The sequence below is a fragment of the Ursus maritimus genome, unplaced genomic scaffold (genome assembly GCF_017311325.1).
Source record: "Ursus maritimus isolate PB19 unplaced genomic scaffold, ASM1731132v1 scaffold_16, whole genome shotgun sequence".
Lineage (NCBI taxonomy): Eukaryota > Metazoa > Chordata > Mammalia > Carnivora > Ursidae > Ursus > Ursus maritimus.
Window position 1 is genome coordinate 28,210,681 of NW_024424008.1, and position 23,744 is coordinate 28,234,424.

A 23,744-nucleotide genomic window follows, 5' to 3' on the forward strand; every position below is an offset into this window, starting at 1 on the left:
CAGAAGTGCTCCAGGCTGCCATGGTCTGCAGCCTTCATGCTGGCAGCAGGGTAGGACTGGTGGGGCTGGCACTAAGGGGCACCTGGCACCTCCCTACTGGGAGCCACAGCTCCCCACCAGAGCTGTTATTGGAGAAGTGTTACCCAGAGCTGTGGGGGGGCTGGGGGGAGGTGTAGAGGGCAAGCTATAATACTTTTTAATGGCTATTCAGAGTAGTTGTGTGAAATCAACTGGAGCACCATTATAACATTGTTAAGTTTCAAAGGAAACTGCATAAAGTGCCTAAGTCTAGATGGTCTAATCATCTAATAATATACTTACTACGTTTTAAGAGATTTTAACAAGACCCTTTCATTAACTATGGGGTCCAAGATCCCGTTGTGGGATGTGGAAAATGCTAGTGAACATGATCTTAATATTGAAAATATAGTTATGACCTCAAATTCCTTGATAAGGGCTATCCCAATTAGCCTTATACTTATACTTTTTTAAATCTTCGTCAAGTAAATGATGGAATGAATGAATAAATGTATAAGTCGGTTGTAAAACACTCATGGCTTAGTCCTGTCTATTGATTTCTGGTTTTCATCTACAGCCAATAAAGTGATATTCCTTATTCCTCCTCTTGATTCCAATGAGCAAAAGATAATCATAAGCCTCAACTACAAATTCTTTAATGCACCTCGACTAAAAATTTTAATAGGAGTCAGAAGATGTATATATCAGCATTTGAATTAGAAATTCCAATGGAAATCTATTATCATAGATGTTTTAAGAATATAAGTCTCACAACAAACCACTACATGTTGTTAATTAGATAAAAGAGAGGTTTGGTAACCATTTACATGAGTTGTCATAAAATACTAATCAATGCTTATTTGTGCCATCACAATTTGAGGTTGACCTCTAGATCGGTTTCTTAAAAATGGCAAAAAAGAAATGTTGAATTTTTTTGACAATAAACCAAAAAATTGCTTTGTAAAATTGAGCTTAAAAATATGTTTTAGGTAATTATATTTGTTAGAAAACTTGTTGTAGAAAACTATTATACACATATATTGCAATCTATATTGACATAGGGGGTTAATTTTCTTAGTTTATTATGATCTCACTGATCTCAAATTAACTAAAGATTATGTAGATTTTCTTCAAATTAGAGAAATATCTAAATGTCATCCTAGTTGTAAAAATTAATTTTACAGATAAAAAGAACACGTTTACAAGTTTAAAATACAATTCAAAACTTTGATTTACCTAAGTTGTTGGATATACTGATCTAGATGGAACAAAGGAAAATGGCCTTACTTGGAAATGTACAGTTGAGACTTATAAAACTTTAGTGATAGAAACCATATCTGGGACAAGACTACTCAGGGATTATGTGGCATGGGACAAGAGCAGGGTAGAGGAGCTATACAGAATGCTATGAAATTCTTTCAATTTCAATAGGAAGAGGAAGAGGAGTCTATGAAGGAAAATCAGAAAGAACAGCCAGGTTAGTGTTGTTGAAACATTCATAAACTCCCTCTATAACTTCTTCCATCTTACTATATCCACTTCCTTTTCTCATATATTAACATTGCAAAACAATAACAAATGAGAATCAGTGTGCCAGGCATACAGATTCTCTTATCTACAAAGGTTCTATGGTACATAGTTAATAACACCAAATAGAAAACAAGTACAATGCACAGCTTTTTTGTATCATCTCTTACTACCTGCTTAACCTTAGGTAAGTTAGTAAGCCCCTCTATGACTGTCTCCTCTTTAGTAAAAGAGATACTATGACATAAACTACCTGCATCATATCACAATATTGTTGTGAAGAATAAATTGTATCCATGTAAATCATTTAGAAGGGTGATTTGCACATGGTAAATCCTCAGTGAATGACTTCCATTATTATTGTTATTGTAGCATAGTCATTTTAAATAGACAAGAGAGGAAAGGGTCAATCTGTTGACCTAAGTGCCAGAAACAACCACAACTCCCTGTGAAGTTCAATAAAGAAGATTATTGAAAGAGAAGCATATTATCTGTCTCATTATGTTTGTTGTCTAATTCTTTCTGGATTTCCCTTAATTTTTTTTTTTTTTAGATTCTGTAATTGGATATATTTTGATGACAAAATGTGGTTCTTTGAAGCTAGAGAAGTCAAAGAAAAGATTTATATTCCAAAACTCACCATACTTATTGTAAAAGCTAGATCCCTGAGGGTTAAAGATGGTGTCTGGTACATAGTAAGCACTGAGTAAATATTCATTGAATGTGTAAATGAAAGCTTCTGAAAGTATTTTTATTCCTGTTTGGTAATTTGATCAGTGCTCTCCCTACAACCGTTCAATGTGAGTGAATCATGGAACCTCAGAACTAAAAAGGGCATCTCATCCAACAAATGGTATCATGACTGAACCACTTCGCTAACAGCTTAGTGATCTGGCAGTCAATCAAAATTTTAGCTCTACTAGTGAGAGAAAACTCTATATTTCTGGGGAATTCACTGTATCAGGAGACAATTCTAACACCAAGTTAAGCCTTTTATTGAGCTACAAACTAGATCCTTGTTGTTAGTTGATCCATAGGGAAATAAACAAAATAATTTGTTGTGTGTAACCAAGGGCTAAAAGCAATATATAGCTGTCTCTTGCTAAATTCCTAGTACTTAGAGCAATTTCTGGCATATGTAAGTTTTCTGTAAATATTCACTATTATGTTGTTAACATACACTTCATTAATTACTGGTTGATATTAAACTATTCATAGCCTTTTCTACATTGGCTCCCACAAACCACATTCTTCATTCTTCTCCATCCTACACATTTTGTGTTGACCAGAAGTGTACAAAAGGACACCACCAGTCATCTTTAATAAACTTTACTTCATTAGATGATAGAATTTATCACAGTCATTCACTCTTGGATTTTTTTTAGCAGTACATTTTTTTAAAATGCTATTAAATGCTATAGATTGGGAAAAGGTGCCCTAATCTGGTGAACAGAAAATAAATATCATGAATGTCTACTTTTATTTTGAAGCTTTTGTGTATCATGCTTTTTAAAAATGCTATGTAACTTTGTATATTGTTATGAACTAGCAAGAAATATGTTGAATCCTTGGAAAATTAATTTTGTTTTTAGAATACATGCAGGGCTTTTTGTCAACCCAAATCAGGTTTAACCTAATAATATCCTAATTAGGCTAAATTCATATATTTCAGCTATTTAAGCAAGAATGATGACAATAGCTTGATTAGAAGGCAACTCTGTCAAACTACAGAGTATATGATTGATGTTAATGCATCCGCCTATAAAAATTTTAAAAGACCTTATTAAAGACCAGGCATCTTTGCAGTTCAAGAAAACTTCCATTACATTGGGAGACATTTTTTTAAACTCCTATATTGGATATTTTAATACTCTTAGAATATAATCATTATTGAACATTTTTCTTTAACTACTTTTATTTGTATTTGAATTTTTTTCTGTTTTAAAGCCATCAGATCATCTCTAGGTAATATAAAATATGGTATTGTACATACGTATCTTAACCGTGTGTCAATAAGAGTATTTGTACTATGTATTTATATAATTCAATGAATAAATGTTATACACTACACGCATTTCTGGTTTTTAAAACCAATCTGAATGCTACTCATCAAAAAGCATCAATCTTGCCAAGCATCTCTCTTCATCATCTCTCATTGATCAACAAAGTCGTACAGCAACCTAAAATATGAGTCATTTTTCTAACGTACAAAATACATAAGGATTTGATTTCAAGTTCATGATTACACAAATTTGCAAGAAGAAATTAGGGGATAATTACTTAAATTTTTTGGTTATGAAGTAGGTAAATATTCATAGGTAGATAAATATTTGAGATGAATGAATAAATGAACAAATGAATGCATGATAAAGGGTTAGTCCCCATATCATACAACAATAAGAGAAAGCAGTGTAGTGCATTGAAAAAGTAATGCCAGAGCCTGATTGTATACATTAGCTCAACACACTGTCAATACCTAAAGTTGCAAATCTTGACCTCTATAATCCCTCCCTTCAACCAGAAACTCCTACTATTTCAATTATCATACTCTCCCACTCTTCTCTTCGTCTTTGATGCTTCCAGTCCTTTAATCCTTCCTATTAATATTATAAAAACTAGCATTTGTTCACAAAGTGTTTTACATTATTTTATTTATTCCTCTTAATAATCTGTATTATTATCCCCATTTTATTTTTTATTTTTTTTTAAGATTTTATTTATTTATTTGACAGAGATAGAGACAGCCAGCAAGAGAGGGAACACAAGCAGGGGAGTGGGAGAGGAAGAAGCAGGCTCCCAGTGGAGGAGCCTGATGTGGGGCTCGATCCCATAACGCCGGGATCACGCCCTGAGCCGAAGGCAGACGCTTAACCGCTGTGCCACCCAGGCGCCCCATTTTATCCCCATTTTAGAGATGAGACTCAGAGAGACTTAGAAACTCACCCAAGATCACACTGCTAGGATTTCTGATATCAGGATAACTGGAGATATTAGGTGCTTTATTCTCATATCAATCACATACATTATAGGGGGAAAAAAAACCCATAAAATTCAAAAAGAAGCAAGTATAGCCATCCTAAAAACAAGGAGATAACCATAAATTGGAGAACCATAAATTGTGTAGGAGAAAACTGTGTTCCATATAATGAAGTGGTAAAAGCTGGAAGCATAAGTCCAGATATAACCAACAAGAGGCCTAATATAAGGATCCAGGCACATAACCGCCAATTTCCAGGCTAGGCACAAGAGAAAATTAGGCCTGTATTCAAGAAGGGGCAGACTGTGGGGTAATTAACAGCACAATGCCCCTGGTAGCTGGTAAAGTCAGGAGGAATGGGAAGCATCCAAACTCAGAAAACAAGCTCCCAAGTTCCCTATCTGTAAGGTTATAATGTCCATTCCCTATTCTCACTATCAATGGCTCTGTCCAAACTTTAGCAGATGTTTCTATACTTCGCACAATATGTGCTGTATAAGCAGAGACCATAGTCTTTCAGGAAATCTCAGCTGCATGAGGAAGGCACAATGAACAATGCCCATTGGCATAGTACCGACTCCATGAAAGACTACAAACTCAGTAAAGGTTAGAGAAGGGTCAGAGATTGTAGAGAATTCAAACTGTAACTTTCAAATAAGTAAAATTAATACACCTACATAATAGATGATTTTATACATGAAAGAATAGGCACTTATAAAAAAGAACCAATTAGAAATTCTAGAACTGAAAAATGATAAGACCGGGACTCAAATACCAGTTTTCTGCTTCCAAGTTCCATGGTCTCTCCTCTGATAGTTATCCCTATAAAGATACACAGATGCATATACATGCTAATTTGCTTATTTAGCTTCCTTACTGCTCTGCTTCTATACATAGTCTTGACCTCATGGTCCATCAGAGGAGACGTCTAGTCTCTTGTCTCCACATCTTCTACTCTGCTCACCCTGCAAATTCATTATCTTGTGGTTCTCAACCTTGGTTGCTTATTGAGAGATATGTGAAAACTTGAAAACAAAACAAAAACCAAAAACCCACTATAACTACCATAGACTAATTAAATCAGATCCTAGCGTAGCACTCACGCACTGATATTCTTTGTAAAAGCTCCTTAGATGATTCTATAAGAATAATTGCCACTGTTTTTGTTTCAGAAAGGGCTAATTATTCACTAATGTGTGCCTTCCCCTTCCAGAGTATAAAGTTGTCACCTGGAAGCAGCTGCCTAGCTAGGGAGTCATTCTCAAGCATTGCCTGTATGAAGGTAGGGGCCAGGTGATTAGTTCTCATCATTAGAATGTGAACTGAAATAATGTATATCACTTCTGAGAAAAGGAAGTTTCTAAGAAGCAGTGCATATTCTTCATTCTCTCTTTTTCCATCTGCTAACTAGATGAAGAAGATCGTTAAGAGTCTAGCAAATGCAAAATCACAGGAGAGGAGCAGCCTAGCTGCATGAGTCACTACTTAAAGAAGGGTCATGCTCCAACCAAGTCCTTTATCATCACAAAACTGCTGAGAGAAAAACACTTATTGTAAACCTCTAAAATTCTGAGGTGTGTTTCATCAGCTAGAGTTACCCAGATCAATAGAGAAATGGGTACCTTAAAGTGTGGTGTTGCTGTGACAAAAGTCTCAAGTGTGTGGCATTAAATCAATGATCAGGAAGCGGGCATCACAGAAGTAACTACCAGAGGCTGTATAATTTGGGATAGTGGCCATTTTATAAATATTACCTTCAGACACTTGGAAAGCAAACCAAGTACCTGTGATCTTGTAGCTCTCCAGCAGTCGCTCTCAAGTGGGGATGACCTGGCCCCCTGGAGGACATTTGGCAATGATGGAAGACAAATAAAACTGAAATGAAAATTTCAGTTACTTTTCAAGACCGATTCAATTGTTATGACTTCACTCCTATCAGATTACGCCACTTTATGTGGCTCCTATCAGAATTAATGAGTGTTTTCTTTGCATTCCGTCAGCATTGTAACTCTAGATTCACTCCTTTTTCTACATGTCTGTGTTATAAATCTCTTGAAACCGATAGTCTTATCCATGTATCCCATACATTGCCTAAGATATGTCTTACACAGAGAAAGTATACAGTCAGTGCTTGTGGAGTACACATTTGTTGAATGTCTACTACTCTGCAAAGCATTGAACCTTGATCTCATAATCCAGTATTAAGAGCCACAGATCTTACAGACACTAGTTTTCACATTATTAGGTGTCCCCAGTGACCAGTATCCTTTGGGCATTCTTTCATACCCAACTTCTAATTGCACAGGACTAGTTACTATGTGAGGTTGCTGGTTGCCTAAAATATGGAAAGCAGAGTACATTTCTAAAAGAAACAGGTCTTTTAAGGTTAGGGGTTGGAACATGACAAACTAAATTTTAGTACTTGAGTAGAAACAAGGATACCAAGAACAGAAACCACTATGGCTGTCTGTGGGAAAGAATGGTCAGAGGCAAAGGCATGTATGTACATCAGAAAAGGCTAACTAAGAAAGAGAACAGAGATAAGAAAATAGATAATTATCTGTTTTGCTATTTTAGACCAAGGAAGATAAGCTTAATTTGGCATTCGGTTTAAAAATTATTTCAACTCCTTAGCCCATCTAGGTAGCTCTGACATCAGAATGCTTAATGGAGAGTGTACTACAGAGGGGAAGAAAAGCAACAATTTAAATTTCCCTTCCAAACTTATACCCTCTTCTCAATTGAAGATACAAATTTGGACTTCTGAAGACAGTGACTGGAGGTAGATTTGAGGTCCTAAACATGCAGGTAATGGAAATGGATGAAGTCACTCAGGATCAGTAAAAAACAAGAACAAAGACAAGCTTAAAATGTAAATGGTATACAAAGTACAAGCCAGCAAAGGAACAAACAAGCAAAACTAATCATGATGGTTTCCTCACACAGTCCCTATCACATCATGTTGGTTGTATTATACAAGTTTACAACTGAATGAATGTTTTATTTTTTTCAAATGTCATTTTTCCACCTTAATTTCAAGATCCCTAAGGACAAGAACCACTCTACCCCTTCTTTTTATGTTCCTAAACACACCTCCCCCAGTAGTCTTATGCATATAGTAAGGCCCAACCAATTTTTGATTCACTAAATTTGAACCTGGCAAAGAATTCCACTTCCCTCACCATTCACCCCCCAAAAGTCCAACTCTTATAAAAAGTAAGTTCCTAATTTCCCGTATCAATCCCTGCAGGTAAACCTACTCTCACAGAATTCTTGGCTACTAGGAGTATGGTTTTAAAGAAACATTGTAACGTACAGGTGGGTTTTCTGAGAACTGTTGTTCTATTGAGGCTCATCAATGGGAAAACCTGGCAAGACTGGTGAGAAAAGATTTTATATATTTATTTGAGAGAGTGAGAGCAAGAGCGTGAAAGAGCATGAGCTGGGGGAAGGGCAGAGGGAGAAGCAGGCTCTCCACTGAGCAGGAAGCCCGATGCGGGGCGCAATCCCAGGATCCCTGGGTCACAACCCCAGCCGAAGGCAGACGTTCAACCAACTGAGCCACCCAGGTGCCCCTGTGGGTAATTTCTTAATGGAGAAATTGAAAGCCAAACACAGCCTCTGGTGGGACGTTAAGGGAATAGGAATCGGGAACTAAGGATTTATGACCTTGGGGCAGATACAGTACCCAAATAGTTTCTGTCATCATCCACTAACCATTACCAACTACTGATCAAATGCATTTAACTTGGCACTGACTTTTAAACATTCTGTAAGAAAGAAGAAAAGCAGAGCTTTCAGGGACCATCTATGAATGAACAGCACATACTAGTAAGCCTGGGACTACGATGCTGAAACACACATCATTACAAAACGAACCTCACTGCAGCCCACATGTTCCTTTTTTCTTCTCTAACCAACTCTTCTTGTATTTCAACCTGTCCTTCCTTCTCTTCACCGTATCATCTCCTTTGGACTTTGTTCCCCTTTGATCTATATGGATCTGAGTGTATACATACTCATGTGGTTTTGATAGTAGCAGTTTTCAGTATCTTTGGTCTAGCAAGATTTTCGTGTTAGTACAATACTGTGCCAATTCCTCAAATCTCTTTGAGATTGTGTCATAAACTGAAGAGAAATATTTGTGTGAACTGTTTATTTTCCCAACGGTGGGTTTTAAAATTGTTTAAGTGAGAAAGGATCCTCGCTGAGCATGGCTAATCAGAAATCAAAAGACTGATGATCCAAGTTTCAAATGCTATTAGGTTGGGGATAAATGGAAATAAACTACAGGGTAATGGAAGAGGAAGATTAAACTCATAAAAGAGTAAAAGAAAGGGCAGTTGCTGCCACAAGTGTACAGAGAAGTAAAGTCAGACATCTGTGACATGTTGGGGGGTGGGGGGCTGGTGGCAGGAAATACATTTGGAAGATTGGAAAAGGTTAAGAGGTTAGCCTAGGTTGGAAAATATAAGCATAGGCTTTTGGCATCAAATATCTGGGTTTAAATTCTTACCTGTACCCAGGTGATCTTCAGCAATTAAGAATATGAGCTGAGCATCAGTATATCCACCATAATTTGACAATTATATAAGTATATTGCTTAGAACATAACATGGTATTCAGTAATTGGCAGCTTTTATACTTATGCTTAAGGATAAAAGGGTCCAAAACAGAACTATAGCCTACCAGTGTTGGCAGCTTTTAGAAAGGAGCAAATAGCTATACATCCAAAAAACAAGAGCAGTCTCTCACAGTCTAGAGAAAGAGTCACAAGATTCACACTCAAGGCCACAAAACAGTGAACCTTTTACTAGATATCAATATTTAAAACCACACAGCTTAACAGTAATGTTAATTTTACCACTAGGTGGCAATGATAACAGCTGAATTTCACGGACAAGATTAATTTTAAAAATTGAGCATATCCAGACAGAAATTCCAAGAAGAAGCTTTTATACATTTTCATATTAGAAAAATGAAAAATTATTTTATATACAATTGAATTTATAGCAGGATGTATAATTATGATTCAATATGTATGTTAATTTCTGAGGCTTTTTCCTCTGTGCACCGAGGCAATTCATGCAGTAATTTTTAAACAGTTCTCATCACAGAAGTCTTTTAAAAAAAATCTGGACATACATCATGAAGATAACAGAAATTAGGGAAAGCTAAAAGTTTCTCTGAAGTCTTAGAATTCTAAGAAAGGCACTATAAATATAAAATGCAAAATATTTCAATGAAAAAGTTAAACCTTTAAAAAAATGACTGTTAGAGAACATTTTTTAAGGGCCAAAACATGAAATAATATGGAGATCCACATTGCTTTTAAATTATAAGTTAAATCAATATTCACATAGGTAAAGTCTTTTCAATGTCTCGAATAAACATATTAAATTTACTAAGCAAATTTATCAAAATTCTGACTTAAATGGATTCTAGAAGAAAGAATACCTTTTTACAAGTGTCAAAGGAGTAAATGATGAAATTCCTTGGAATCTGCCACTTTCCATAATTATTTCTGCTTTCTTCATAAAACAGGTCACAATCTATGGCTTGTTAAAAATAATAATAACTTTATTCTTTTCATTTTTTTCCTTTTCATATCAAATAAAAGGGGAAGGTATGATAAACTTTTTCAAACTATAGACATTTCCAAGTACACAGTAAAAAAAAACCCATAATTTTAAATTCCCAAGATTCTTCCCCACATATAAGGTGGGAGTTCATAATACCACATGTAACATTACAAAACCTGTACTATAATTATGAATAAATAATTATGCAATTCATAACATTAAGACCCAAATAAAACAAGCTTATTTATTCCCCTGGTATAAATAACCTAAAATTCCCCGAATTTTCAACTCGCAGTTTTCTACAAATGAATAGATCATATCTTTTATACATCAGCTTTCAAATAGTTTTCTTACTAATTTAGTAATCACCTCCTATATATTTACTCCCAGAAAAAATCTCCCCCTCTTGCCACCTAAACAAATGTTAACAGAAGTATGATTTCTAAGTTATTTTTATAATTCATAGGTCAGTTTCCTCACTATTGGACTTCACTTTAAATTATTGCAGATCACCCTGAAATCTAAAATATAGCTAGTTCTCATTCTGTCAGTGTATACAGATACACAAAACATAACCATTTAAGATGTTAACACAAGAAAAGATCACCGTGGCAGCCCTCATAAACCACAGATTTCAGGAAAGTGCTCAATCTGTTCACTGTTATCTGTAATTTTTTTTAAGAAAGTTTAGGGAATGCCACGATAATAGAAGGGATAATTGCAGCTCTACAAAAGTGAATACATGTGTATATGTAATTTATATCTATACAGAATCAGCTTCCAATTATCTGTACAAATAGACAGAGATGATGCAAAACACGTAATCCTGAAACCACTTCAGATACATTTTTGTATCTGCATTTCATAGGGCTGTGACTGAGAATTGAGAACACAAAGAAAATTAAGCCACACTGCAGAGGTTAAGAGTTACAAACACAATTACCAAAACAATGGTAACAATGAAATGCCATTATTGACTTGAGGTTGTTGTCATCTTCTGTTTATTTCTGATGGTGGCTCGAAGTTTACGTATCACCAGTTTATCAGGCAGAATCATATCACCTTGTTGTTCTAGATAATCCAATAAATTTTCAGTCCATTGGAGAGCAGCTGCATGATTAATATGTTTCTCTGGAATCAGTTCTATTTCCTCCTCCTCATTTTCACTAGATTCATCTGTCTGGCCTTGCGCTCTTCTGATAATTTCGCTGTCAGTTAACACTTCATAGCCTGGTTCAGTACTGTCCACTTCCAGCCATTTTTCGATGTTCTCAGTAGTCACATTTTCCAGTCCTTTGGTATGTTGTAAAATGGTGGCCACAGTAGCCACAGAAACATCTTCTTCATCAAAGTCCAAGCCTTCTTTCTCCTCTATGGTAGGAAGAATCTTTTTCCATGCTCTGCTAATGGTAACTGGCTTTACTAAATTCCAAGCCATTGCTATTTCATAAAGTGCATCTAGCAGAGTCAGCTTCTTCCAGAATGATTTCAGGTCATTACCTTCCTCCAAGTTGTTCTGAAGAAGACCCGCACGGTAATTTCTCTTCATTGTCGCTATGACTCCCTGATCCGAGGGCTGGATCAGTGAAGCCACATTAGGTGGTAAATATTTAGCAAATATTTGGCCATCATCTGACCTGAGGACGTTTTCATTTGGATGTGTTGGTGAATTATCCAACAGGAGCACAGCCTTTTCCTGCAGGCCTTTAGATCTTAAGTATTCTCGAACCTGTGGCACAAAGATCTTATCAAACCACTGTCGGAAAATGGAAAGATCCATCCATGCACCTTTTTGGCTGAAATAAGAGACTGGCAGGTTTGAGGTGTCAGTTGACTTGAAGGAGCGAGGTTTCTTTGCTTTCCCCACAACACAAAGTTTCAGTTTGTGTAAACCGGTTGCATTGGCACAACACATGATAGTGACTCTTTCTTCAATTGACTTGTGTCCAGAGACAGTGCATTTACCTTTGATCACAGAAGTCCTGGAAGGCAGGCATTTCCAAAAGAGTCCAGTTTCATCTGCATTGTAGATCTGTTCTGGCTGTAAATTCTCTCGTTCAATAAAGTCTCGAAAGTTGTTACAAAAATCTTCCACAGCAGTCTCATCTCCATTTAATCTTTCATTTCGAATGTTAATCTCTCTAATGCTGTGCCGCTGCTTAAAACGAGTTAACCAACCAGCAGAGGGGTTAAAATCACCATCCATTCCCAAAGCATAAAAGAAGAACTCTGCCCTTTTTGCACAAATCGGTCCAGATATGGGATTCCCTTTTGCCCTTTGCTGGTTGAACCATTCTAGCATTGCTTTGTCCAGTTCCTCATACATGGATGGTTTCATAGATTTCCTCTTGGCCAGAAGACTTGTGGAATCAGAACTACTTGCATAAGTTATAATCTTTTCCTTATTTTTTCTTATATCCCGGACTGTTGTCTCACCAATTCCATAAATCACTGCCAGTTGTTTGGAAGAACCTCCGTCTTCAAGTTTTTTTATTATATCAAGCTTATCTTTAATAGTTAACACCACCCGCTTCCGTTTCCCTGACATGCTGAGGCTCTGGGACTCAGGGCCTCACCCCACACTCACTCTGAAGCAACCTACAGAATCCTTCCTTCTTTGACACAGACTCACTTTAACAGTCCTACACCCTGAATCTTGCAACCTTACCAGGAACCTGGTGGCCCTGACCCCGTTCCCGGATTTGCTTGGCCAGCAAAGAGACAGCAGAGGAAGATGAGAGAGGAGGAAGTTTGAGGGAACAGGCCTTTAACTTAGATGGGCAGTAGAGGAGGCCCCAAGCCACCGCGGATAATCCGGATTACAAACATTTGTTTTACTCCCCCAGTGGCCGCGTTAAAGACTATAACCCCATAGTGACCACAAACCTCCCTCACGCCCCGATCCAGAGTAAACGTCCGTCACTAGCCCCTGCCACACCCCAAAGTTACAGCAGAGAGCGGAAGAACCAGGGAGTCGGGGACTAGCCCCCTTCCACAAGGGAACGGTTACGTTTAATTTCTTCCCCAGAAGCCAACCCCTTCCACCGCAAGCCACACTTCCCCGCGCTGGACTTAGCCTGGACAGTCCTCCCGGCCCCTCACAGCCCGACGGGCCCCTCTCCCCACCTCAATTGGAACCAGGACCCGCACCGCTCCCTGACTAACGCGCGGCGACCGCTCCTCCCCCAGCACACGCTCCCGGATGATGCCCCCTCCCGCTGCCGGCCCCGCCCCTTGCTCCTCCCAGAGGCGGGACTTCCCCTAGTCCCCGGAAGGAGGAGGAGCGCCGCCAGTCTGGAGTGGGTACCTGGGGCGGAGGCAAAGGCGGAGGCAGAGGCGGAGGGGCTTTGAAAGGTGAGGGCGCGGGGCGGCACGGGGGCAGCTTGGGGCGGGGACGTGCTCTCGCTCCGGCTGCTAATGGTTTATTAACAGAGCGGGGGAGGCCGCGCCTCCGGGCAGGCGGGGAGGAAAAAATTCCCACGGGCACTCTGGGGTGGGCGGGACGACACCCCTCAACGTCGTTCTCCACTCGCCCGCCGCCTGGGCTGAGCTGCAGTGGGCGGCGTGCCAGTTTCCTCCGCCGTGGGGAAGTGGGCAGGACTGTTGAGGGGAGCTCGAGTGGTGATTTCGCGGGTTTCTGGCCTTTCCAGACCCTTGGTGATTTTCTGGGTGCGGAGCTCCTCTGGGGCCTGGGGATTTGTGTCGTCTCTCGAACGTCATCGTGAAGCTCCAAGGGTCCGGTTTCCTAGCTACCGTGCCCCCTCTCCGGAGGCAGAGTAGCGGACTGGCGGGCTTGCTGCGCTGGGTACCTGCGTCCCGCCAAAGAGCCAGGTTTGTAATCAGGAAAATGACTCTGGTGTTAATTTCGTAGAGCATCCTTCCTCTGCCACTCAACCCTGATGGATTTAGAGAACCACCTTCAGTGTTAAAGATTTTAATGAATACTGTAGTTGTCCCGGATGCCAAGCTGGCAGGATGCACTCTATGCGAAATTGTGAAGCATTGGTTCGTGATTCTAAGTGGGGCAAATTGGCTTTCCTCTGTATGTTATCTTCCCATTTCTTATTTCTGTCATGTTGTGCTGCCCTGTTTTCCAGCAATGGAAGAACTGTGATAAATTTATTCACAACAACGTGAAAAGAACTTAGAATCATACACTGTAGCCCTTAAATCATGTATTATGCCGGCTTGTTTTGGTGTCCCTAGTAATTTCATCAGAGTGTGAGCTCCTTGGGAGGAGAGACCGTGTTGTTGATTTCTTCTAGTAACGCCGCAGCTCTGAGCATGTGCTGGCACATAGTGTGTACATTCAGTAACCATTTCTTTGATCAATAAAGGTTTCCTCTCCAAACTGTCATATGAAAGGAAACATCAGGGAGGGGTGCTGTTTTACAAATAGGAATGCCCCCCTTCTGGTGGAATTTCAAGTAATGGCCAGGGTTCCACTGTCCTTCAAACTTTAAAAATGTAAACTGTCACCTGACAGGGCAACTGATTCCTAGAATGAATCTTTTCTTTAGGATGAGTTAACCTCAAAGTCTAGACTAAAGGATATTTGTTCTGATGAGAAATTCAAGTAGCATCATCAAAGTACCTTTTAGTTGTAGAGCTACTGTGGGTGAGAGAGCAATATGGATTCTTTAACTTAAGTTCTTTGGCAGACAGCATAGCTATGTATGTGCCTTGTATGTGATATTAACTATGAAGCACAAAGATGTGATAGTATTGATCGTCTTCATTTATTTAATGCTTTCTGTTTGGAGTCTCTTTGTTTTTCTCTTTGCCTAATGGTAAGGTATCATTAAAGAATCTTGATTAAATTCTCATTTCAAGAAATTGAGTGTATACTCAGCATATAAAGAAATTACATCCATTGCATGGATTCTTTTTTGAATTCCAAAGACCAAGAGATGGCTTATTCATCAGCCTACCTTCACCTTCTCATTTCTCTCCTCAGATTCAGTTCACATACCTTTTCCCTCTGTCATCATTCTTCCCTCCCCAGATAACATAGTAAAAGTATTCACAATTTTAAAAGAGGAGCCAACCATATTTAAATTATCTTCTTTTTCAATGACAGAATTTTTGATGTTATTGATAAAATAGTTTTGAAATATGAAGAGAGAACTGGAAATTTGGCAGTTGGACAAATGAAACTTGATTTATTTAAACAAAATTTGCTTCTTCAAATATTCAATACTGCAGTTTTCCCAAATAACTTTTTTTTCTCTCGATGGGGAATCCTTAAATTTTGTAATCGGTGTTATCAATAAGATGGTAGAGGGAAGTCTCAAATTTTCATCTCTTTTGAACATTCTTTTCTTGCCTATTGGATGGATGATTTCCGGAAGTGTCTGGCCTAACTCATGTGCACTAAAATTCTGTTACATAATTTTTTAAAAAGCATGTTTGTAAACTCTAAACTATTTTGATGATTATTTTATGAAACTAAAATTTAGCATGAATGAGAGATAAAATAACTTTTTAAAGGCATGATTTTTACTACCTTGTATAAATATAATATTGGCAGCAGTCATTGTGTAGGACTGGATGGGAAATCAGGAGAACTGGTTTCTAATCCCTGCTCTGTCACTAACAAGCTGTGTGATCTTCGGTAAGTCATTTAAACTCTATGTTCTTGGCTTTGATATTTATGAATGAAGGTAGACAGTATCTTCCTTTTAGAATCATTGTCAGGATTTAAAAAGAGTTATGACAATGCAGTAAAACATTTCTATACCTATAGGATTTTTAATAGCTAAACCATGTACAGTGATAGTTATTTTTATAGTGTCACATTCTTACTCCTTCTACCATTGTCATAGGAGTCACCTATTGATAGGATAAATGTCTTTTGACATGGTATAGCTTTGTGAGATAGTCATCTGGTGTAAATGAAACTGCTTTTGAGTACTAAGAAAATCATCTTTCATTTAATGTTCCTAATGTTCACACTTGCTTTAGCGTATCTACTGAAGCCATATTTGTCATTTGTTCTCATAAATGTTTTTTCATTATTTCTCCTAATTCGGACAGATTTATTAGAAAGACATTACAGTGCAATGCACAGGCACAGTTTGTGCAAATTTAACTATGTACTCAAAAAATACTTATTTGTACTATATGGCTTCACAATATAAGCTGCCTAGTTTATCTGATGCTTAATTTTAAAAAAATTTTTAAAAAAACCCAACAGTAATCTCTTTAAAACCTGGAGAAGAAACTGGGTGGACCTACTGTGAAGCAGTATGATATATAAAAAACATACTTTACAGAGTAATATAGAGATTTTTTTAAAGGTAATTTTGACCACAATTCTCATCTTTGCTGACTTTAACATAAGCCTTCTGTAATATGCAACCCAAGGGTAATCTCAAGTAACAGAATATTTTATCTGTTGACTAGGATTTGTTAGATTGCTGCTACAATGCTCAGTATATCTCCTGGCAGTTACTGTCATAAGGTCACACTAAAGCCTACATTATAAAGAAAATTTCTGGTGTATAATCTGAGCAACTGTTATTCTGATTTTATATGAGGTGTTAACCATTGTAGAAACTGTCACATTGCTTTTAAACATAACAGAATTTGTAGAATCAAATGAGTGGTATTTCCCCCACTCCCACCCACCCAAAAAAGGAATCGTCTTGGAAAGTTATAAACTTGATTCAGTGATACTGCCATTGCTCAAAAAATTTTGGCGCTCTATTTTTGGATTCCCTTCAAAGTTTGAAGCACATTTAAAAAATATCTGCAGGTAATTAATGTTCATCTTTTGAAATTGGATTTCATTTCTGGAAGCTGCTAACAGTCCCCAGACTAAGAAAAGTAAAAAAAAAAAAAAATATTTAAGCCATTCTTTGGGATAAAAAAGTGGAGTGGGGTTATTTTCATATTTTTATTTATTTTTTGATACTATATTTTACAGAAAATCTGCAAGAATATTCTGTGCCATGGTGCAAATATTGGAATAATTAGCTTCATAAGGTGATTTCTTTGAAGGAGATAGCACTCAATAAAATATATGAGTTCTTATACATATATTATGAGGTCAGTCTCATTACATTGTGATCATATGTCTATATTCCTTAGCAACTACAGAAGTACATATACGTTACTGTTCTAGTTATCTTACTTGTCTCTAATTGTTCCTTTATTATGTACTTGTGTTAATTTTAATGGAGGTCAGCCTTTTGTGAATCAGAAACTTATAATATTTGTTTTCTTTTCCAATATCATGCTGTGTTTCACCATGAAACTTTTATTTTTTTCACCCAGTTTTGGATTGTTAGTAAGTTTTCTATTGGAGTATATCTTGAAGTGGTTTAAAGCCACTGCCATTTTACTACAGTATTTAGAAGCTACAATCTTAGTGGATAGGTGATCTCTTAATTTTGCAATGCTGTCTTCTGTCAACTACTTCTTTATAACTTTCTTCATATAAATTGATTGATCCTTTATGTTATAATTCATACCATTTCTCTGTTCAGAATCCTTTGCCTTAGGATGAATGATTCTGGTAATCCTACCCTATTTTTCTATACTTGTCTCTTTTTTTCCAGCATAAAGCCTTTCTTCACACCTTTTTGGTCATACTTACTTAACATAACTTGTGCTCTCTCAGTGCCAAAGTTTTGACCTTACTATTTTTACCTGCCTGAAATCCTTTTTTCTGTCATTCTTTTTGTTGAAATATAGCCAGTACTTTAGAAGTCTATCAGATCATATCTGTTAAATAAAATCTTCACTGAAGCACTTGCTATTCTGTTCTTCCTGCATCTTTATAATTTTATTGCAGTTATTTTTATCTCTCATTTTGTACTAAATGAATACCTTGAATTTTTCTTAATATATGTTTGTATGTTCTACCCATGGATAATAATCTTCTGGAGAACAGGGCCATTATTTTTCTATGTATCCCTTTCATCACAAAATATACCATAATTCCGAATAAATGTTCATACAATTATTTCATAGATGTTCAATAAATTATTTGTTGAATAGCTATTCTAGCATCTTCACTCATATTTTATATGATTTTTACCTTCGTGAACCATTTTATAACACCAAATAAATATAGTTTGTACCATAAATGCATTCACTGTTGTAATCCGGTTATCATTATTATGTTCCTAATAACTTTATTTTGTAGAAGCTTAAGTGAAAATGGTACATGTTAGAAGACACGAAACAAGGAAAAATTCTAAAACTCAAGAGCGTGAGCAGAAATCTCGAGTTGATTGGAGGCGGACTAAAAGAAGTAGTATCTCACAGTTATTTGATAGTGACGAAGAGCTTGACAGTGACGAAGAGCTTGACAGTGATGAAGAGTTTGATAGCGAGGAGCTTGACAGTGATGAAGATCTTGACAGTGATGAAGAGCTTGATGGTAACAAGGGGTTTGATAGTGATAAAAAGCTGGAAAATGAAAGAGAACTTAGATTAATTAAAGTTGAAAGTGAAGGTAGTAACTGTGAGCATCTCACGAACACTGGCAACAGTTCAGCGTATGGAGAAGAAAAGAACAAAAACAAACATAGAAGAATTGACTTACCAGATCATGAAAAGCATTCAAGTCAAGAGGATGATGATCTCAACACACACACAGGACAAATCATAGAAGAGGACTTAGAAGAAGAACACATCAAGCGAGGGAAGAGAAAAAGGATCTCCTCTGTTATGTATGACAGTGATGAGAGTGACGATAGTGATATCCTAGTTAGAAAAGTAGGTGTTAAACGTCCACGTAGAGTGGTTGAAGATGAATGTTCTTCAGTGGAGATGGAGCAAAAAAACCCTGAAAAACCTTTAGCTGCAAGAAAGCGAGAACAACTCCAGAAACTGAAAGAACTCTCAAAACAAAGATCTCGTCAGAGACGCAATAGTAGTAGAGATTTTGAGGTGTGTTTTATTTTATTGGTTTTGTTACTGTTTTTAAATTTTTCCTTAAAGTATTTAATTTTCATGAAAATCAAAGTGTTGAGTCTGTTCTGTTTCTCAATTCTTGAATTTATTTTTCAATCAAGTATCCTTGAACATGTTTGATTGCACTGTTGTATCTAATATACTGTTTTATCATGAGCTTCAGTTTATCACTTTTAAAATTGAAAGACTGTTTAATATGGTCTTTCCTCTTTTTAACTTCTACTTATAATCTTAATGTCCACTTTACACATATCAGTTACCAAGGTATATTATCTTCTTCCTAATTCCAAAAGTTCAACATTTAACATGACAAGACTTTTTTTGACCTTACAATATGAGGTTAATTTCCATGGATCATTGTTTTGGTTTCAGATTTAATCTTTTACTTTCATATCCATACTGAACATTTAAAGGTACAAATTTACTGAAGTATATGCTTTAATTTAATTAGGACTCTGAAAAGGAATCCTGCCCAAGCAGTGATGAAAATGATGATGATGAGGATGAGGATGATTATGAATATGATGAAGATGGAGATGATTATATTATTGATGACTTTGTAGTTCAAGATGAGGAGGGTGATGAAGAGAATAAAAGCCAGCGAGAAGAAAAATTGACTACATCACAACTGAAATTAGTAAAACAGAATTCTCTTTGTAAGTTAATATCAAGAAAATGTTTTATGATTTGCTCTGATGATGATATTATATCAAGTATCAAATCAGCCTTTTACTATCATGTTCTGAGTCATTGATTAGGAACTATGGTTTTATTTTTAGCTAATTTTGTCATTCTGATAATAGTCTATTCTAGTAGTTTCAGGAACCCTTTATATGAAAAAATTATTGAGGACCCCAAAGAGCTTTTGTTTTTGTGGGTTATATCTATCAACATTTACCACTGTAGAAATACAAAACAAAAATTTAAAATATATTTATTAATTAACAGACTTAAACTAACATTAATAAGCTTGTTACATGGTAATATAAATAACATTTTTTATTAAAAATAACTATTTAAAAGAGAAGAATGGCATTGTTTTACATTTTAAAATAATTGTATTTAATATATAGCTTAATAGAAGGCAGCTGGGTTCTTATACCTGCTTTTGGTTTCAGTGTATTTTGATGTTTTGGTTGAAGTAGATGAGAACAATTTTGCTTCACACAGATAGTTAGCTGGAAAAGGGAGAAAGATTTTTTTAAAGTATTTTCAAAATAGTGTGGATATTTTTGTCACTACACCACAATTCAACAAGTGATTGTTTCTTAAAGTCAGTTGCAATATGGAATCTGAAACCATAAAAATGAGTTTTTAGTACTTACTTACATTGCATTCCATTAATCTGTCTTGCAGTTTGAATGGATCTTTTACCCATACATGACTTTGTAATATCATGCATTAGTCATTTGGAAAATATTGGTTCACTGGGTTATGTAGATTCACCAAATGTTCACACATTTCTTTATATAATATTTTCAAAATCACATTTGTCAATATTACCACCAATCTCATCAAAATTTTCTTAGGTATGGGGAAGCTGTCAAGTTCACAGCAGCAGATACAAGTTTTCTAAAATTCTAATTTCTACTTGAAGATCTGTTTTTTTTAAATCTTTGGCAACAAATACTGTGAGTTCTTGAAATCACAGGTTCCCTTTGTTCTTTTTTGAGAAAATTGACAAATGCCTGAATGTCCATGGTTTGTCAGTTGTTTACTCCTTCTTTCCTCCCTCCCTCCCCCTTCCGCCTTCCCTTCCCCCTCCCCTTCCTCTCTCCTCCCCTTCCTCTCTCCTCCCCTCGCCCTTCCCCTCCCCTTCCCTTTCTCTTCCACTCCCCCTCCCTTTTCCCTCCCCTTTCACTTTCCCTTCCCTTCCCTTCCCTTCCCTTCCTTTCCATCCTTTCTTCCTTTCTTTTTCTTTTTCTTTAAGTAAGTAAGTAAACTCTGCACCCAGCGTGGGGCTTGAACTCACAACCCTGAGATCATGAGTCACATGCTTGTGGTGCCTGGGTGGCGCAGTCAGTTTGGCATCCGAGTCTTGGTTTCTCAGCTCAAGTAGTTATTTCAGGGTCCTGAGATCAAGCCCTACATTGGGCTCCACCCTCAGCACAGAGTCTGCTTCAGATTCTCTCTCCTTCCTGTTCCTGCTTTCTCTCTCTTTAAAATAAATAAATTAAAAAAAAAAAAAAAAAAGAGTTGCATGCTCTACTGACTGAGCCAGCCAGGTGACCCTGTCAGTTTTTCTTTCAAGTAAACATGGTGTTTCATGATAAATGACACTTTTTCAGCTGCCAACTCAGTTTTTCCTCAAAGTATGATTGATCATAGTATGATGTAGCATGGGTGCTTTATGCATACTTCCCATTTCATCCCATTGAATACTAAAAAGATGTATGTTCAAGATTTAATAAAATTAATAGTTTTTACTGCTTCATCAAGGACATTCTTTAGTGAAAGTAGCTTTTTACTGAGTGTATAGCAATGATGACTACAGTGATTACTAGTGGTTTGGTGCTACTGCTGTGATTCATGTTAGGGAGCCAGCTGCCTTACCCATAGTTACTTTTTGTACCATTATTTAAAATGTCAACATGGTAAAAACAGCATGATTAGCTTAGTATTATTATTTTGACCTCCTAGATCCCCTTGAATGAACTTGGGGACTTATAGGTGTCTACAGACCACACTTTGAGACCCTGACAATTTAAGGTATCTTAAAAAATGCATTATTTTTCTAATCCCTATAATTGTGCATAATTCAAAGACTGTTTTTATGTTTTACAACTCTGGTAGAAACAGGCTGTTGAGTGAATATGTTTTTTATTTTTTTCTTCAAGAGTGGATTCTTTCCAGTTTTTTTAAATGGTCATATTTACTAAAATTATGTGTAACATGGTTCAATATCAATCTCATGATTTATGATAAAATAGTAGATTGAGGTATGAATTAAATTTCAAGAAATTTATCAGTTATAGAGATGCCAGTGATAAGCATCTATATTTCAAAAGTCAATGACTACTTTCCTTACATCAGTAGTCACTTGTTTGCCTACGACCTGGACACTGAAATTTTAGGTAAAATCAATTAGGACATATCCCATCATTCTGAATTATAATATGTAGAATGTGATAGAACATTTTCTCAGTGATACGTACTCATGCCTACTCCTGCTAATTAATGAAAATTAAAGTTCATCATTGCTTCTCTATCCTATATGTCTATGCTTACTTTTATTTTTTTTAAGGGACAATTTTAGATTTACTGAAGAGTAGAAAGTACAGAGAGGTCCTACATAACCCCCTCACACACAGTTTCCCTTATAATTAACATTTTGCATTAGTTTGGTTACACATGGTAAAATTGATGAGCCAATATTGATGCAGTATTATTAACTATAGTTCATATTTTATCTCAGGGGTCACTCTTTGTGTTGTACATTCTGTGGGTTTTGACAAATACATAATGATGCAACAGGCATCCATCATTACAGTATCATACAGAATAGTTTCACTGTCCTCAAAATCTCCTGTGCTCTACCTATTCATTTCTCCCATCCTCCACTGAACTCCTGGCAACCACTGATCTTTTTAATGTCTCCACAGTTTGCCTTTGCTAGAATATTTTATAGTTGGAATTACACAGCATGTAGCCCCTTCAGACTGAATTTTTTCACTTAATAATATGCATTTAAGTTTCCTCCGTGTTTTAATGTGGTATGATAGATTATTTCTTTTTATCACTGAATAATATTTCATTGTATGGATGTACCACAATTTGTTTATTCATTCACCTGCTAAAAGACATGTTGGTTGCTTCCAAGTTTTGGCAATTATGAATAAAGCTGCTATAAATATTTGTGTGCAGATTTCCTGTGGATACAAATTTTCAGCTCATTTGGGTAGATACCAGGGAGCTCTGAGCTTGCTTCTACTGTTGAGCATCTCTGCCTCAGAGAGAGATGAATCTCATTTTTTATGCAATACATTTTACCTTGTGTGTTCCTAATTGCAACTTCTTCCAGCTTTATCCTTGCAAGTTGTCTTTTCTCAGCTTGCAACCATATTCATGCCTTTCCTCCCTTGAGTTGGTATGTTTCATTAACCACTATTCAAAATTTTATTCTTTGTTCCAGTTTCTCATTAACTCTACAAAGCATCATTGGGCTCTTGCACCCATCAGTCCAGTGAAATTGCCCTCATTGAAGTTAGTGATTACTTCCTAGTTGCCAAAATGCTTTTTCAGTTCTTATGTTAAGGTTGTATTTGTTATGTGCTTTGCCACCAAGAATTGATCACGCTTCCTTTTAGAAAGTTCTCTTTTTAGCTTCTGTGGTAACATTCTATCTTGTCTTCCCCTTTATAATATTGCTTTCCTCTTTTTCCACTTGCCATGTAAATCTTGGTGTTCTAAAGGTCATCCTCAAACTCCCTTGCTTGTGCTTCTCTTCCCCACAACTTTAGCCCAGTCTATAGGCAAAAATTGCCAAACTTTTATTTCCAGCACAGATTTCTCCAAAGCCTAAGTCACAATTTTTCATCTTATTGAACATTTTCATCAGGGTATCTTTCAGACACCTCAGACTCAATATGTGTAAACTAAATTATTGAGCGGTAACATAAAGGAGTTTTGGGGTGGTGTAGAACTATTGTTTTTTTGGTTGTCATGGTGGTTACACAACTTTATGCATTAGTCATAGAACTGTACACCAAAAAGAG

At 36.7% G+C, this 23,744-nt stretch overlaps 1 protein-coding gene and 1 non-coding gene across 7 annotated transcripts in view; one reads left to right on the top strand and one right to left on the bottom strand.

The window, feature by feature from the left end:
- Positions 1-9,312: 9,312 nt before the first annotated feature.
- LOC103660725 lies at positions 9,313-13,308 on the bottom strand. The gene is made up of 2 exons (XR_005835014.1): positions 13,231-13,308; positions 9,313-10,080 (listed from the first exon to the last, which is right to left on the bottom strand). It is a non-coding gene; the product is annotated as a JRK like (transcript).
- A 44-nt stretch (positions 13,309-13,352) lies between these two features.
- The window catches only part of CCDC82 (coiled-coil domain containing 82), a 32,845-nt gene continuing 22,453 nt past the window's right edge, over positions 13,353-23,744 (top strand). The window contains exons 1-4 of one of the 6 annotated variants that reach the window (XM_008688383.2): positions 13,353-13,458; positions 13,755-13,935; positions 18,257-19,005; positions 19,481-19,685. In XM_008688383.2, coding sequence (XP_008686605.1) covers positions 18,271-19,005; positions 19,481-19,685 — 940 coding nt within the window. In that variant the 5' untranslated portion in view covers positions 13,353-13,458; positions 13,755-13,935; positions 18,257-18,270. Of the gene's footprint in view, positions 13,459-13,488; positions 13,936-17,032; positions 17,155-18,256; positions 19,006-19,480; positions 19,686-23,744 lie in introns of those variants that run through there. The other 5 variants (XM_040630975.1, XM_008688385.2, XM_008688384.2 and 2 more) reach the window with 5 other exon arrangements.